The 18,411-nt window shown below is 44.6% G+C and overlaps 1 protein-coding gene across 7 annotated transcripts in view; it reads right to left on the reverse strand.

The window, feature by feature from the left end:
* Window positions 1–3,032: 3,032 nt before the first annotated feature.
* The window catches only part of TLL2 (tolloid like 2), a 91,392-nt gene continuing 76,013 nt past the window's right edge, over window positions 3,033–18,411 (reverse strand). For 6 of the 7 annotated variants that reach the window (XM_071811877.1, XM_071811878.1, XM_071811874.1 and 3 more), the window contains 9 exons: window positions 17,949–18,144; window positions 14,134–14,259; window positions 12,404–12,564; window positions 11,458–11,638; window positions 10,012–10,137; window positions 9,072–9,199; window positions 8,180–8,393; window positions 6,891–7,141; window positions 3,033–5,727 (listed from right to left, as the gene is read on the reverse strand). In XM_071811877.1, coding sequence (XP_071667978.1) covers window positions 5,593–5,727; window positions 6,891–7,141; window positions 8,180–8,393; window positions 9,072–9,199; window positions 10,012–10,137; window positions 11,458–11,638; window positions 12,404–12,564; window positions 14,134–14,259; window positions 17,949–18,144 — 1,518 coding nt within the window. In that variant the 3' untranslated portion in view covers window positions 3,033–5,592. The remainder of the gene's footprint in view (window positions 5,728–6,890; window positions 7,142–8,179; window positions 8,394–9,071; window positions 9,200–10,011; window positions 10,138–11,457; window positions 11,639–12,403; window positions 12,565–14,133; window positions 14,260–17,948; window positions 18,145–18,411) is intronic. The other variant, XR_011740288.1, reaches the window with a different exon arrangement.

Consider the following 18,411-nt stretch of genomic DNA (forward strand, 5'->3'; position numbering starts at 1 on the left):
TGAATGCACTTAACACACACATCCAGCAATCAGATGCTCTGGATTAACTTACTGTATTTATCACAGATGCTTCCACCTCTCAGCATCAACTCTCCAGCATATGGATAATATTCTCTTTTCCCTAGCTATTCTCACTCAAACTGTGCTTGTTCACAGCCATGGACCATCTCCTCTTCTGGACCCTATACAGCTCCAGGGGTAATGCCTGGCCACCTCCTGGGTGGAGTTGGAACAGGCTACATGCCAATCACTGGGCAGGGCTGTGGAAAAGAAAGACAAAGGGAGATCCCAAGGGGACAGATATGGGGAACTGAAAGAACACCAGTCGAAGTTAGAGAGACCAAAAGCACTGATCTGTTTCTGTTTGTATGCCATTAACAAGAACTTTGTGCTGCACTCCTCTAGCTCTGCTGTCAATCAAAGATGCTTTGAGAACATAATTCCATGAGTATTCACTGAAAATATCTCATTGTTAAATTTCTGAGGAAATGTTGCTTTAGTCTCAGAGCCAGCTAGCTGCTGAGAGGAAAGAGGTTTTGCTCCCAACCACCTTCACCTGACTGTTTCTAAATGAGCAGTTTCAGCAGGTCCCATCTCCCAGGACAGGAAATCTTCTCAAGAAGGGTTCACTGCATGATCCAGAGCACAAGCCTCCTCTTTGCTCCAACCACCCCAAGACCAGGTGATATCTCCAGGACAGAAAACCTTGGGTAGATGCTAAAATCCAAGCAGGGTCTGAAACTGCTGCCTACACCACACAGAAATGCAGAGCTAACGAAGAGGCCAGCCTGACCAATGTGGACAGTGCAGAGAAGTGGAGGGTTAAACACTCACAAGGAATTTTTCATCCAACAGCTATTTGGTCCCATGGCCTCACCTCTCCTGTACCCTGATCTACCCCCACTACTTCCATCCAAACAAAACCCAGTGGACTCTACAGGATGACTCCCACTCACCATTTCGCTCTTCTCCCCAAGAAATTCCTGCACACGTTCACAGCAGACCGCCCGGTGCCACGGTCAGTGTTTCTTTTAGGACAAGTTTCTCTTCCTGCTAAAAACTGAACTGCGGACCTGCAAAGAGGAAGAGATGATGGCATTTTTCTGGGGCTGACTCAGACAACCTGGCTGGGTCCCAGCACACCTACCAGAGCTAGGTCCCTGCCAGGGGCAGGGTCTGGCATGAGCCTGGAAAACTGGGCTGCAGAGCACTGGCTCTGGCTTCTTCTCTGCCAGCCCTGCAGCAAATAAAACCTCTCCTGGCTCCAAGAGCATGTTTAACATGCCTGAGGGTAATATTGCTTTTGCTCACACCTTGTCTGCCAGAGAATGTTCGCTGGAAACACCAGGACAAAGTGGAGGAATTTCTGCTGGCTTGATGCTGAGACCAACAAGACTGTCTGGTCTGAGACATCATTCTGTGTCTGAAGTATCCTGCACCATTGGGTACTCGTGTTTTCAGAAGATTAAGAATCTCCTGGTAGATAAACCATATTCCCTTCAGCATCTCACATGTGGTGACCAGATGGTCCTGGAGTGCTTTCTAGAAAATTAAGACCTGTTTCTAGAAAGAAGCAGAGAAACTGAGGACCAGCTATATCACGCAGCACTGGTGGCAGGCAATCAGCATGGGAACAGACATTAAGGGAATGTGACAGTTGAACAGAAGGGAAGATATAAACCTGTAGAAGATATTTATGTGTACAACAGAGAGATTGTGCAAACAGTAAGTACCTACCTCGCTGTAATTGCAATTGTCTCTGTGTTTCTGTAACAACTGTGACTCCAGTTCATATTCTACCTTCTATTTTACCTCACATTTCCCGCCAGCTTCATTTGGGCTGCATCACTTCTAATATTTCAACATTGCTTTGGATTGTAACTCTCTATGTGACTGAAGGCTCCTGGCCCTCATTTTGGAAATTGTATCTGCTTGGTGATTTGACTGTCAGCCTCCAGGTTCATTACAGGGTTAGACTGTGCCATGACACTCTGGTACAGGAGGCTACATGGGGCATCTTATTCCTTACTTATCTCCATTGCTGCTTTGCCTTTGGGAGCAGCTAGGAGGAAATTCAGTCACCACAAAGGCTTGAGTGGCTGTGACATACACCACAGGAAATGTTCTGGGTGGAAGACACACATGAACCAGGTATGTGTTGGGGAAAGAACACAGATGTAATCCCTAGCAAGCAGGGTAGACATCAAGCAATGGACAGAAAGAAGATGAAAAGGCATTTTAGGTGCTGCATAGCTACTGAAGAACTTGGCAGTAAGGAACATCTCCCTCATGCTCATCCTGCTGTCCTTTGCACAGGAGTTTCATGTCATAGAGTCTTTAGGACCTGCTGCTGAGGGCTGTACCCTGTAGTAAGTGAGCCTCCTTTTTTAAAGTCTACTGGTGGACTAATTCCACCAGGTGATGGGGAGAGACTGCTTATTTAAGATAAGGTCTGGACTGCTGCTATAGCCCTCTCCGAGCTGCCTTGCCTGCTGGTGTGACAGGAGCACGCTGGCAACACTCCAGTTGTTAAACTTTGTCACCGTTACACAGTCAAGTGTCATCAGTGTCATCCTTAATGTTTATTCACTGCAGATCTGCATCTCAGCACACTAAAGCATGAGTGCAGCACAAGAAACACAGAGATGTAGCCCTTTGGCTGACCAGCTTCTTCCTTTGCCCCACTTGCAATAATGCTCTCTTGCTTGCAAAAGCCAAGACAAAGCTGAAGACTCAAGGGAAAGCTGTTTCCTGCAGACAGTATATCACACCTAGTATTAGCAGTAGACATACACAGCAGTTGGCAAAACCAGGAATGTATTAAGAAATCCTCCCCTTGAGGAAGTGGTAAATGTATGCATACAACAGAACGTCCAACTGAATCCACAGCCTTTAATGAAAGGAGAGACTCGTTCATGGGCACAGGTACATTTGTGATTGCCCCCACATCCTCCTCTCCTCCCCCTCTTAAAACTTTATTTTAGTTAGTGAAATGTAAAAATCACACAAAGACCAGACAACATATACACACCTTGGAGGGTCTGACATTTTTTTCTTTTTTCTTAAGAAACCTTCACACATTTAGAATTATTGACTGTCAAGCCCAGTCAGTACAGCAGAAATATTCTACATAGATCGTTGGTTGAAATGCACAGTACAACAGTTGTGAGCACACTATCACAAGAGACACCTTCATGAATGCTAACAAGTGTAGTAGATCCATCAAACCATATTGCAAGCATCTGCAATGAACCAGTCTGGGGTTCAGAAATGGAACGGAGATGTTAAAGTACATGGGAAGCTGCTACAGTCACTTCTCTCCAGAGTCATTGTTCCCATGAGAGAGCCAGGAAATCTGACCTGCTGCTTGCCACCTGAAACTTTCCTTCTGTTTCACAGGGATCAGCGTCGTGCTTTTATTTCCAGACCTGAGTCACTGTGATGTTGCTTGAACAGGGGCAAGGACGAGAGGGACAAATGCAGACCCCATCTAGCAGAGATCGCTTTCCCAGACCTGCATGGTCAAAACAGCTTGAGATCAGAGGCCTTACCCATAAAAAGGCCACAAGATTTGAAAAAGGAACAAAACAGAGCTTAAAAAAAAAAAAACCCAGACAACAAACCCACCCAAACAAAACAGAAATAACATGGTTTTATACAGCCTGCAATAAAGCTATAAGTCAATGGTACAGTATTGTTCACACGACACTTATTAAGGCTTTTACTACTGGTCTTCTACATGCACATTTTATATACATATAATCTTGTGTGTGTGTATAAATTACTTTATTTTTCTTGTTTTAAGCAAGAAAATATTTTCATGCATTTGCTTCTCCTAGTATTCACAATACTTGGATCATACTCTGTTCAAGGACTTCTGGAGAGGGCTGGGTCTACTTACTATCCATCTGGAAATGCTCTCATCTCCAGGAATGTCGTTTGTGCCTGACAGTGGCAGTGGCCCCACACTTCTCCGCAGTCATACACCAGAGAGCAGGTGTCATCCTGGAGCCTGACAGTACATTGGTTTTGTAAACATAGTAATCATTGGATTATAAATACTTCATTAAAGCTAACATACCTCAGCTTTTAATCACAATTGCCCATGAGTGCCTTAATGAAATATCATTCAGAATAAAGACTTTTTTTCTTTTTTCTTCTCTCTCTCTTTTTTTTTTCTTCCCATATCAACAGCACAGTTACAGTGGTTCCCCAAAAAGCATCGTTTTCCCTACTTTTTCCCAAAGAAGTGCCAAGCTACCTGTTAATTCTGCAAGCCCATGGCTCAGTAGCTTCCATGTACATAAATAACTGCAACACAGAGCATATCTGAGCCTTATAAGCTCAAAGTGCTTAAGTCACCATCTCGCTTGCACCCCTGCCATGAAGCTAGAAGACTGGGCCATGGGCCAGCGAGGAAAAAGGAGAAAGCAGAAGCCAGCAGAGCTCTCCTGTTCCTAGTTCCATGCCTGGAGCTTACACATGTTTGACAGGTTTCCAGAAACCACCAGAGATGACCTGTAGTATGGCCTGTGTCCCTCTGCCTCAAGGACACCGTGACTCTCCTCCGGTGAGACGCTCTGGCTGGCTGATGTTGCAGAGCACTCCCAGGGTCCAGTGGGGAGCCCTGGGGAAAGCAGCTCAGCTGCAGAAAAGAAGGGCTCACATGGAAGCAGTACTAAAGAAAGGAGGCAGCGTAAAGAAGCTGAGTAAACACACGTATGAAGTGAGGGGGAGAGACTGCTTATTTAAGATAAGGTCTGGACTGCTGCTATAGCCCTCTCTGAGCTGCCTTGTCTGGTGGTGTGACAGGAGCACGCTGGCAACACTCCAGTTGTTAAACTTTCCCACCATTACACAGTCAAGCCTTGCATCCCATGACAGCACTTCTCCGTCAGCCACCACCTTTCCCTTGGCCACCACAAAGTACTTCCATTCAACCTATACAATGATAATTACTGCAAATCAGGCACTGGGCCCTTCTAGTTCACCATGATCCAAGTAGCTAGCAGCCCTGAAGAGACTGTCCCTGTGCCCCTGTCTACCAGCTTCAACCTGCAATAACCAAGACAATAAATAGACGTGACAGAAGGAGTGACAGAGTCTCAGCCATCTGGTTGTTCACTTATTGGACAGAGTATTTTGGCCTGGCAGGGGAGAGTGGGTGGCTCCTGAGGTCCTTTGAGAAAATCCTCCTAGGTGGCTGTCTGCATCATCTGCTCCAGAAAATGTGTTCTGGCAGCTCATGTGTACCAGGATGCTTGGGAAAGGTTAACTAGAAACAGGATATGCAAGAGATGAAAGCTTTTCTCAATTCAAGCTGTCTTCGCTCAGCCCCACAGCAAGTTGTGCAAAATACAATGTTTATGCCCTGGCAGGTATGATTAGAGAACAATTTTTGGTCCTGGGTATGTTAACAAGGAAGGGTCATGCTAATAATTTCAGAGGCAAACCTTTGAGATTGAATTTAGTTTTAGTTACAGAAAATACTGTACACTGCTTTTGGCCAGGTGCACAGAAGCTTTAAAAAGAAAGGACAAAAATCACAGTTAAATGTCTCAATCGTCAGAAGCAAATGTCTGTGAGGAGCAATTATTTTCTCATGTGCAACGCATCCTGAAATTTGGTACTTATGTATCGGGCATGAAAGCCTTTCTTGTTGATGGTGTCGTCTGTGTGGAATCGAATCATGATGGAATCCCCTGCAGAGTAGATTTCTTCCAGAGGCTGCAGAAAAGTAAAGAAGACAGCACAGAGTGGTCAGGTCTGCAGGCTAAATAACTGTCTGCACTATGATGCCAGAGTTTAAGCTCACAGACTGGCCAAGAAACACAAACATTGAGCGCTCTGTACCTCCCTGGGCAGCTCTGACTCCCTGAGCTCTCTGTGTGCTTGCCCTTTGTGTTCAAAGCCTGATGCCAGCCCACTCTACAATCCCAGTTCCTCCAGTTGTTTTTTGTAGGTCATATTCACGGGACTCCCTGGATGTTCTTGTTCTAATCTTCTGAGTTTTCTCTAATTCATGCTAATCTTTTTGGGAAGTGACACTATCCAAACTGGACCCTCTTTGGCAGTTGAGGCCATCCCAGGGTTCGTTAGAAGCAAAATAACTTTGCTGTGTATCTTACACAATAAGTCTGGGTATTGTCAACTGTTGTGACCTGCTACAACCTCTTCGTGCTTCTCTGAAGGACCAACAGTTTCCCAGCCATTTTCCATTTGTCACTGTGCAGGTAGGTAAATTACTACCCTGCTGCCCTGAACTTTTTCATACCAAGCTGCTATGCCTTTGTTTATTTTCTAGTCCATTCCCATAATTTGCAAGGACTGCTCCAACACACCTACTCCTTGGATCTCTTTCTTTAAATGCAATAAGAACCTTCTCATTTCCTTGCTGAAGTCCTGGAGAAATTAAACATAGAATCTCTAGTTTTAAATACCACCCACTATTGCTCACACTAACAGAGTCGCTTCTCTTAATGGGGACATAGATAAAGGTTTAGAAGACAGCATGCCACCCTGGAGTCAGCAAGCAGCTCTGCAAGTCACTCCACCCTTTGCCCTCACCATAGCATGGCTGCAACGCCACTTGGCTTCAGGCAGGAGGTAACTGAGGATGAAACTGGCCTTTGGAAGCTGTTTCCCACATTTACACAATGCTTTTGGTGGCAGGGCTGGGGCACAGCAGTGTGGCAGTCCCATGCTGCTGCACATGGCCCTGGGCTAACAAGGAAAGCCAGTCACCAAGGTTTTCAGGCCAGCTCTGTGCATCAGATAAAACGGCTGTGATCTCTAGTAACAGGACAAGCAGCAACCCCAGATCCACAAGGCATTCTCGTCACCAGCCCCCCTCCAGTTCTGTCTATGAAATTCCCACAGCCATGGCTTACCCCTGAGCCACAGAAGCGTCCCAGGCGGGGTGCAGTGCTGTCGTAACCATCATAGATCTCCATATAGTCGTACCCGCAGTCAGCCTCCTCCTCGATCTCAAATGTCTGGAAGATCAGTTCCACCCCATAACCATCTTCAGCTCCAATCACCCATTCACAGTTTGCTTGACCTGGGTAGTTGTTGTCCCCAAACTGAGCGTGGGAATACAGATCCTTAGTTCGTACTTCAGCCTTTAAGAGCCCACCACACTCTGAAGGAAGAAAAGAGCATAAAACACAGGCTCATCAAAGGCTCTACCTCACAACAAAGACTCACCATCCCAATTTTGGGCAAGCTGTAGGGAGAGAAGACCTCCAGCATAAAGTGTATGTACAACAGGAAAGATAATTAATCAGTGAATTCTGCAGTCATCCATGAAAATCCATTGACTTACATAATGCAAGAAGCTTGGTCCTTTTGGTATAAAACATGAAGAGAATGAGATCATTTGTTCACACTGGCAGGATGGGGTTCCTGCCACATTAAGCTTCGAAAAAATGTGTTATTTTATAGAGCAATTGCTTAAAAGGAAGACTTAACATGTTCTTTGCACTTGTCCTGCAGCTGAAATTATGACTCTAACTACTTCACCAACAGTAAGCTGAAGCACATTAAAAACTTGGGACCAAAATAATCCTCTTCTGCCTATGCATTGCAAAAAGGTAGTCCCATGCTTGTGCAAAATGTGTGTGCTTTGGTGCAGGGCTTCCCTGCAGCCAGTCAGGAAAATTTTTCCTCTCCAGTCTCTCATGCACTCACGTGAGATGAAACTCACATTTCATCTGTTTACAGTGGCAGGGATTTAAAAAAAGTGAACTTTGGTACAACACAGCCAGCTCCACAGATGGAAGATCAAGCTTGCTGTGTTTGTCCACAGCCTACCTCTGCTTCTACCAATACGAGCCTGTTCTTTGTGCGGGCCAATACATAGGCTAAGCTGTATCACCTCATTTTCTGAGTGTTGATGAGGAACAGAACAGAGTGTTGCTCAATCAAACACCTCCGATTTAAACAAAATAACTGAGCAGGAATTTCTGACATGAAGAATTCTCTTGAGCTGATAAGCAAGCTGGCATTTATGGTAAGGTGCCAATAATGGTCTGAGAACCGCCTAGCACAATTTACAACCACTTAAAATTCAGCCTAAGCTTATCTGGGAGAAAAGTGTGTCTTATTTTGCCTGGTAAACAACACAGTGAGGTTTGATGACATCTTACAGCACTGGGGTATTGGCAGGTAGCCAGCTTACCTGTGCTATGCTTTGCCAGGAAACCTTTTCTTTGCACAGAAGCATCGGAGTAAAACCTGAGGAACATCTTGTTGGTAGAAGCCACTACAGGGTCTGGTTTCTTGCTGCCACAGAAGCGGCCAAGGACAGGTGACTTGCTGTTGGGTCCATCATACATTTCCAAGTGGTCATAGGCACATTCTTGGTGCTGTTCAATTTCAAACTCATTGAAGGTCTACAGCAGGAATAAGGAGAATTAAGGCAGACATTTGTAGATCTGAGTATGCAATTTAGACAAGGATGAAATGCCAAATGAGAAACAGGTTAAATGGCATGCCTGTCCCACAAACCAGAAAAGAATAGTGTGCTTTCAGAGAAGAGTGTTCTCAGACTGGTGAAGTGCAGAAGTTCATATGAATGTGCTGTGTAGCCTTAGCTTTGCTGCCTCACATGGGTGCATGACAACAGTTTTCACCTGCAAACCTCGCACACTCTCTCCTGCTGGGAACCCTGCCTAGCACACTGAATGGGCAGTTCTTCAGTACTGTTGCCACTGAGCACAGGGATCCAGTGCAGGGGCTGCTGTAAAACAGGCCTGATGTTTTTACCTCAGAGGGGTGCCACCACCCAACAGGGTGGCTCACAAGGAGGGTAAGGGCAGGACAGCAACTCTCCATAGTTGTTATCTGCTGAAGTCTCCTCCAAGCTGCCTCACCCCCGCCTCATGTGCCTCCGAATCCTTCTGCCCTTTTGTAGGGCAGGGGCAGCCTCCTGGGATGCCTTCCTCTGAGTACCCCACGCAGGACCTATGGGGATCCACCTGCCAACTCGCACAGTGGCAGGGAAAAGTCAGTTCAGCCCCGCACAATCCAGCCCACTTCTCCTCTCATGCTCCCACTCACTGGTTACTCACTACTTTCACTCGGTGGCCAGGCGTTGCAGAGATGTCCCAGGTGCACTCTTTTCGGCTGGGGTACTTGTCAGGCCAGTTTGGACTGCTCATTGTTCCCTCCACACCACTCAGCTTGTGCTCACAACCAGCTACAGAAAGAGAGATCAAAAGAATGGAGGCATCAAGGCAGGTCTCACATGGGAACCACGTAATGTTCTACATGCTCCTCTCTGCTCACTGAGACCCTCAACTGGGCAGAAACAGGGAAGATTTCAGTCACTGAACAAAAACTTCTAGTATTACTGCATAGTTCTGGTGGGTTTGTCCTAAACTTTTTTGAGCTAACTCAGCAGCTGGTGAAAAGGACCATCTAATTCCCCTGGGCTTCAGTCCTCACTCCTAAATGTATTCTCCTGCTCCTCTTGTCTGCCCAGTTTCCAGTGACATGGTGTACAACCCCTTCACCATGTTAACTCTGATGCTATCTCAGCCTTGAGTTGTTTTGCCAACTTGGAAAGCTGAACCAACTCATGCAGAGATCAGGCAAGGACCAGAGACCGTACACAGCAGCGGTGAAGGAGCAGGAAAAAGGGTATTTTTGGCAGCAGCAAGCAGTTAGATCAGCTTATCCGCTCTCTTCTGACTCAACCCAATAATTAAAGCAGCAGTGACTAGATCAATAAGATTTTCCCACAAACACTCCTTTTGCTAGTCCAGCTTCTTGCACCCATCCTGTCCGTCCCCATGGCCGTTCAGAGGGCCAGACTGGGGAATGGATCCAGCTGAAAACAAGCCCTCTTCTTCCTTTTCCTAGGTAGTTTTTCAACTAACTGGGGCTTTTCTGGTGCTCCAGCCTGGTACACCATATAAATATGGTTCCAACACTGGGCAGGAGGTGTCTGGGCTCAAACAGCATTCCAGGTAGCTTGTCTTTCCTGAGCGCAGGGAGCAGGCACCTTACCTTCTTTACAGTCATGGCCATTTTCATGTAGCACGAAGCCATTTCTGCACTGGCAGACGTAACTCCCAAAGGTGTTGATACATTCGTGCTGGCAACCACCATTGTCTTTGGAGCATTCATCCTTGTCTGGGCAGAATCAGACCAACAAACACTGAGTTGACAATGAGAAACAGACTATGACAGTCACCAGCTGGGAGACCCATACCCAGATGGGCAGATTCCAGTGCAAACCTCTCAACCTCTGCTGCTGGATTAGTCTGGTCAGCTTTTAGCCCAGATACAATTATCTTCAATTACCTTCCATTCCATAAAACGCATCACAAATGTCTTTTATTATATAATGTATGTTTTCACTGGTAAAAGACACCTATAACAATATCTCATTATTTTAGAATAACAAGAGTCCAGGAAAAGTATCACATAAATTCACTAGCCTAGGCAAAAATCCACTGGCCAGTCTTTATGTTCCCAAGTTCCTACATGATGCATAAGCCTCCATCTTTAAATATCTCTGTCCAAAAGCACAAACATCCAGATGGAAAAGAGGATCTAAGGTATGAGCTGCTCCCTAAAACTGAAATATGCTCCAGTGGATGTTCACTCCTGTGTGTTCAGGACTGTACATTCCTAAATGTCACTGTCTTGAGTACAGAACTGCTCATGGTTTCCAGTCCAATTTAATTTGAGTAGTTTATCTCAAATTTTTTGAGGGCCAATACGCTCCCTGGACCTCACGAACCTCATCTGTCTCCTCACTCCCAAACAAATTTCTAGATGAAACATACCCCAACTCATCCTTCCTCTTATAAGATCTAACAAGCCAAACATCTAGCTATGATTTTTACCCTGCAACTGTCTTAATTTAAAGCCATCTTGCCTGTTGATCCTCCTCATAAACACTAATACTCCTTGATCTCTGCTGCAAACACAGCATGAATAGAATTTCCACTTCCATGTGATGTACAGTTAAACTCCAGAACTGCCTGCCAACAAAGTACATCACCAACACCAGGAGCTACAAAAGATTCAGAACAGAGGATTAGAAACTTCCACTAGCATACACTGCTTTGACAGGAAGGAGTGCCACACAGAAGCCTTCTGGAAATTATTATTTTTCCAGTTTCAGAGGAAAAACCTTTGCTTTTAGGACTCCAGGAACAGAAATAATTTCTAGGACTGGGTTCCCCGTTGCTTCCTGCTGTGGAAGGACCGGAAGCACACTCATGAAATCCCTGCACCTTGCTGACACCACACTATGAATCTGGACCATACTCCGCACTGAGAAACCAAGATAAAAGGTGACACAGCACAGAACAACCATGCTTTTCAGATGTAAATAACCATGTCAGGCTCTGTCTGATTTGACAGGAGGTTGAAGAAAATTCACCAAACCTAGAGTTCAGTCAGAGGAGACAGCTAAGTAAGTGAAAGAATACAACCACGTACCGGAGAAGTAGTGAACTTTAAAGCCCTTCTTGGAGACTGTGTTGTCTGATTTAAACTCTAGTCTCATGTTGTTGCCATACGATGTGATTACTTCAGGCTTTTCTGAGCCACAGAATTTACCATGCAGCTTGGAGTCAGAAGCCAACCCGCTACGAACCTCAACATAGTCATATTTACAGACCTGCCAAGAGAGGAGGAGATTTCTCAGCTCTGTGGACTTTAAACAGCATTTCACAGTAAGGGGACAGAGGCTTGACTAAGAGGGAACAGAAACAGCCTTATACTCAAACACACTCCTAACTTCCCCAAATTCTCTTTTGTCAGTGTTCTCAGCCCCTTCCCTTGCTGCCCTGGTCTTAAAGCATGGGAGTGTTTATCAGAATAGCAAAGGTTCCGTTTAGTTTAGCTAAAATAATTACTCCCACCTTATCCAAGCACCTGACAGTGCTGAATGAACTTCAGCAGCCTGCTGAATTAAGGAAGAGCCACTGCTCCCATTTACAGTGGGGAAAGAGAGACCTGAATGCTTTGTTCAAATTCCACCCTGCCCTTGGATGGGCAGACAACAGACTCTTTCATTGGTAATTAATTTATCTTTGAAGAACTCTACTTCACTGTTCATTTCCAATTATTTTCCTGCAAAGGCAGCTCTGGGGAAGGAGGGGATGGAGCACCTATTAGGGATGGAAAACACCTACAATTACGCAAAACTGGGAGAGAAAAGAAGCCCATTTATAGCAGAACAGCTTTAATCCTTCCAAGCCATAGAGAAAGCAGATCCAGACTTCTAGGAGAACCATCATTGTTATTGGGCAACCAAGAGCAGGAAAACAACCAGAAGCTCCACCAGCGAGGCAGAGTCTCCTCTTCCTTGTACCCCAAGGATTTATCCAGTTCTGAGTTAGCCAATATTCACACCTCTGAGATACAGGGACTGGTTACGTACATCATTGCCTTCCAGTTCAAACACTTCGAACTGCAGAGAGATCCGGTACTGGGCTGGAGCTACCACCTGCCAGACGCAGTTTTTGTTAGTAGGATATTCCTTGGGCCATCCAGGGCTAGTAATGGTCCCATTGAGCTTGGTGATGAAGCCCCCACAGGCAGCTGGAGAGGCAATAAATGAACACAAGTTTTACTTGGTTCTGTTCAGACACACAGATTGGGCCACACTGTTAGCTATGAAATTACTCAGGTCCTGGTTGGTGGCACATTTCAAATCCCAGCCTCCAGAACAGGTTTAAAATGCTGGGAGCTGCAAAGAAGACAGAAAACCTCACCTGCTAAAAGTCACCAGGGAAACACACACAGCTGGGCTATGGCCCTGAGAGGCATTTAAACTGTGTAAGACTGATCTCCTTTTTAGTCTATAGCCTTGGGCTTACTGTGAATCAGTTGACTTGACATGGATAATAAAGGCCAGCTTAGTAAATTCACCCACACTCAGTCCTACAAACGCTATTATTTCAAGCTTATCAGTAATGGAATAATTAGAAGATAGTGGAATCCTGAGAAGACAGCCCTGTCAGGTCTTCAGTGGCTTATTACATGTGGACCGCATTTTGCCTAGGCAAAATTAAAGACAAAACCAAAGACTTAGCTTTATTAACTCATTTTATCTAAAAATAAAGGATATTCTATCTTCATCCTCTCGTGGGAGGGCATGGTTTTACCTCAAAGGAATCATCCTCAGTTTGCTCTTTTGCTTAAAATTCTATTTGCAATTAAGCATTTTTTTTCTTGCTGTTTCCTGGGAACAATGAGATACAGCCACATCTGCAAAACCCACAGGGATAAAAGCTTCCTGCACCTGGTTCCCAGCATCCTTTTGCATTAAGAGAAGTAACTCAACTAAGCAGCTTACCAAGCTATATCAACTGGCTTGCTCAAACTTGCAAGAAAGTATTTTAAAAAAATAAAGCTTCCAAAAGCCTTTTGCACGCACCTAACTCTGTCCTCACCAAGTCAATAGAAGCCTTCTGCAAACAGTTTGACAGAAGTAGAAGTTGGGGCAAACTGTGTGACTTCGGGAGCACCACTCAGAGCGTGTGGAGCTCCCTACACTTCTCAGTTGAAAGGCAGAGCTACCAGACAAGAACAATGGGTGGATTATCACCACACCAACAGTTGTATTGTTGGTAGGAGCAAACAATTGTATAGAGAGCTGAAAGAAAGTTTCTATCAGAGATATGTTTGGTTTCTCTCTCCACCCCCATAACAGAAGAAGGGAATTGGCTCCTCAGGATGGAGAATGTCTGTTTTGCATGCAGATAAAACAATAGTATTTTATTCTACAAAAGAAGTTTCCTTTTAAAAAATAATAAATTCAGCCTTAGATTGAAATACTTTCAGGCCATGCAACAGTTAGTTTGTAATGCCCACTCTCCCTTATGTTGCACTGTGAGAGATCTGGTCTGAACAGGGATTCTCTGGCCATGAAGAAAAACTGTTTTTAGAGATGCTGAGCAGTAGAGAATCAGAGTATTTTCCAGTTTTCAACCAAAACTTGCTTTTCAATGGAAGATGTTGACAAAATGAAACTTTTTAGGTTGTATAAGATAAACAGAAACAAAGGGGATATAGGGACAAGAGGAATCATCTCCAAGATTGCTCAATTTCTTTATTAGCTGTAGTACCCATCCTATAGACAGATGTCTCAATTTGTAGGTTACTCACCTTCACAGCTCTTTTTATCAGCTGTCAATTCATAGCCAGGCTCACAGGTGCATTTGTAACTGCCCAGTGTGTTCTCACAGTGCTGCTCACACCCACCATTGTCCAGCAGAGAACATTCATCCACCTCTGTCAGAAGGGAATCAGAACAAGTCACATTTTCCTGACCGCCCAAACCCCACCACACTCTTCACCCAACACTCCGGACAGAAGGACCAGAGCATTAGATTGCGAGCTGAGCCCATGGAGCGGGCACTGCACCAAACCTCACAGTAACCATAAAGGACCACAATTACCATTAGTAGTCAAGAGCGCTTTTTGTAGACAGGTGGGGTTTTTTGTTTGGTTGTGCATCTCTTAATAGATGGTTTTATTAACATGGTTGTGGTGGGTTGGCCTCAGCTAGCAGATAAACTCCCACCCAGTTGCTTGCTCACTCCCTACCTGCCCCCCTCCAGTGGCATGAGGGAGAAAATGAGCAAGAAAACTCCTTGATTGAGACAGGGAAATTGCCCACTGATTACTGTCGTGGGCAAAACAGACTCAACTTTGGGGAATTCAATTTGATTTATTGACAATTAATGATGATATTTGAGTACTGATTCAGGTACTGGAGAAAAAAAAAAAAAGGTAAAATACTTAGGGAAAACACCTTTCCACCCCACTTTACCAGACTCAGCTTCACTTCAGACTCCTCTCCCTCTGCCTTGTATCACCTCAGCTTACACTTGGTCCCTTCAGCAAAGCCATGAGCATGCAAAGGCAGGAGGGGATGAGGAGCTACAGTCAGTGCATGATCCTGCTGCTCCTTCTTCCTTCTCATACTTCTCTGCTCCAGCATGGGTCCTCCATGGGCTGCAGGGAATATCTGCTCTGCCATGAAGCACCTCCAACTTCTCCTCTGACCCTGGTGTTACCTCTGCTGTACTACACTTTCTGCTCCCTACTCCTCTCTTTCCCCATCATTTTTGACCTATCTTAAACACATATTCACAGAGGCCCCACTAGCTCAGCTGATGAGCTCAGCTATGTCCTGTGGTGGGTCCACCGCAGAGCCAGCTTGGACCATCTGTCTGGCAAAGGCCAGCTTCCCACTGCCAACACCTTGACACCTACATCCAGTATAATGCTCCACTAACAGTTACTGCTGTGTGGATCAAATAGGAACAGTCTTGACTAAATGATCATTGTAGGTCCCTTCAAACTGAAATATTCCATTCTGTTCATAAAACTGTGTCCCGTAAAGCCTTCCCACAGTCTGGAATCCCCACTGCAACAGATTTTATTTTCTGGTTTCTGTTTCTGGATTCACTATGAAGAAAGCAGAGTATTTATTTGCTGCTCCACGCTTGGGTACAGGTTCAATAGCTTTTAATCTGGCTGTTAAATCACCTGCTTGAGAGAAAAGGGAGGCTGGAACTCCTAAAATCATCAAAAATGCCTGTGATGAGTCTTCACCATGGGAGGAATATGTCCTGGCTATGGACAGGTATATTTTGCAAAGTGTTGTCTTTCTTCTAATTTTTACCATGAAGAAGAAAGGTACAACAATGTGACTGTAGGACAAGCAAATCACTACTAACCCTTCAACCACAAACAAAATAGGCTCCAGTGATACAAACAATTTGTGACAAAAATGAAGTAATAAAGAATAAACCTAAGAGCTTTCCCTTGAGATGGGAACATGATGGGAAAGACATGAGATAATCACTCCTCATATCTTTCTGACATTGTCTCTTGGATGTGACCAATGACTTACCCTGAGCTGTCTTACCCTCTGAGCTGTTTGCAGGTTTATTTTCTCTGAAAAATTAGAAGTTATCACTGCAAGTTCTCACAAAGTACAACATTCAATTTCATCCTTAACTCTGTTTTTGTTTTCTTTATTTTTTAAGCTGAGTTATTTTCTTTCAGTGTTTTAAGACATAATTGAAGTTCTATTCCTTTCATAATTCATTAAGGAAAAGCTGATCCATTGCTCAATCAGCTATGGATGGCAGGCAGTCTGAAGACTGTCTGCAGAGCCATCTAATTTGTTAATTTACTCGGTTCATGGAATGGCTGGTCGTCACGGTCCCTCTGGATATGGAGGTAAAGGCTGCAGACTTCAGATTCCAGCTTGAAACTCCACATGTAGCCTGCAGGTGTGTCTACCCAGCAGGTATGTCTACCCAGCTTTTGCAAACTCACCAGCTCCACACACAATGCAAGCTGGCTACAAGCTGTGTAGCTGTGGCTACTGTGGCACTTGGTCCAAGCAAATACACTTTGCTCTTCAGCTGGACTTACTGGCATGGACTTAACAACACACTAACCATTCATGAGCTACACGACTTCTGGTTTAAACATGTGAAGTCTGGGCAGACACTGCAAGAGCTAGTCTGACAGCAAAAAATCCACAGACAATACCTGTGTCTGGAATTGTACTTGTAGTGCATGTTTATGTATTTTTTTATTATACATAAAAAAATATTTCTGACTATCTGTACCACAAGGAAAGCATCCCTGATTCAGGTGTGTAACTTTCTTCCCCTACAAACTTGCAGGAGAACCTCAGACTCTACAGAATTGCCAAGAAGTCTCCATGTAGCACTAATCCCTGGGAGACATCTCTGTCACAGTCAGCCTGCATTATCAGCTCCTGAAAGATGCCAAAATGTCTTCAGGAAGAAGTATTCCCTGTATCTTCATGGAACCTGAGAAATGTAAACAAGGAAGTCCAGGCACTGTGAGAGCTGTTCAGGAACTGGAATGAAACATCACAGGATTTGACAGCGATCTTGCAATCACTCTTTGTCACGGTCTGCTTGGATCTCTCAAATTTACAGGACAATGTGTTCTGTGAATTAAACTTTATTTAACTTCCCCCCCCCCATAAGTGCACCGATTAAAGTTACGGGTTATAAGTTATGGAACCTTATGGTTTCGATGATGAATAAGTGAAATAATGGGACAGACTAGTCTGAGCAAAGGAGATTGAGCCCTGCCATGTGAATTTGTTGTATTTCTTAATGAGCTCACGAAATAAAGTTTAATTCACAGAGTACACTGTCCTGAAATTTGAGAGATCCAAATGAACCTTGACACCTTTAATGCAAGACAAAACTTAAAGTAAAAATAAAGGACTTGTGCAATCCAAATATTAGCATTGCAACTATTACTTCTGTACAACTGTCACTGAACCAAAGAGAAACATGACTATCTACCTCACAGCTACTCTGCAGGTATTTTCCCAAGAGGTTAGATATTTTGTTCTGGCCTATACCAAGTCAGCAGGATGCTGATAAAGGACCATGGCTTGGGTTCAGCTTTTAAAAAGAATTTTAGTCTTTATTCAACTCTTCCTGAAGAGAATCTCAGTTTAGGAACACATCTGTTTCCTAAAGCACTCTGAAATTTTACCTGGGATTCTACTTGCAATCAAATTTACTCTCTCTCCATGAGCTTCTTTTGGAATAGAACTTAAGCAGAGAATTGAACACTCTTTGTACAGTACTAGTACCTCCTTTGAAAATGTCTATGTCCCCTGGCACAGATAAAGGGAGGTCACATTCTGTCCAGCTGTGCAACACAAGGCACTAGTGCCTGGGCTGGTGCTGACCCAGCAGGCTTGTTTTCTGTCTTCATCAGGAAGGTAGTCTTCATGCCTCACCATCAAACCCTTCTACACTCTCAAAGCAACTTGTATATAAACTTGGTATTGTCTAATAGCTCTTAACCACAAGTAGATACAATGGTAACTGATCACTTTGGGATGGCAGTAAGTTAAGGGATGAATAGTCCCCATCTCTGACCTTGAGAGGTACTAGATCACATACCTTTAAAGAAATTTGCTGCAAAGCCTGCTTTATTGATGGTTGCATCAGACACAAACTTCATCCATACTTTATTTGAGCTGGATTTGATATCTTCTGGTTTCTCATAGCCACAGTAGTGACCGATCAGTGGGCTGTATTCAGTGAGGCCATCTCGGATCTCCAGGTAGTCATAAGAACATGCGTCATGCCACTCAATCTGCAATGGGAAAAGGGTGTGCCTGCAGCTTACTAGTGTGAATGCTCTGAGTCAGGCCAGCTAACTAGTTAGACTGCAGCCAGAGATCAGCTCCCAACAGAGAGTCCCAAGCAGCAGGTCACAACTAGGTGCTCGCCTCGTGGCTGCCACTGAACTCTCTGCAGTTGAAACTGCATTCAAGCCCAGGCACTTCTCAGTTCTATTGCTATTGCATGGCTGCTCTCCTGACAAACCTGGTCCCTGACTACCTACAAGCTGCTCTTCCAT

This window comes from Patagioenas fasciata, chromosome 8, assembly GCF_037038585.1.
Source record: "Patagioenas fasciata isolate bPatFas1 chromosome 8, bPatFas1.hap1, whole genome shotgun sequence".
NCBI classification, from domain to species: domain Eukaryota; kingdom Metazoa; phylum Chordata; class Aves; order Columbiformes; family Columbidae; genus Patagioenas; species Patagioenas fasciata.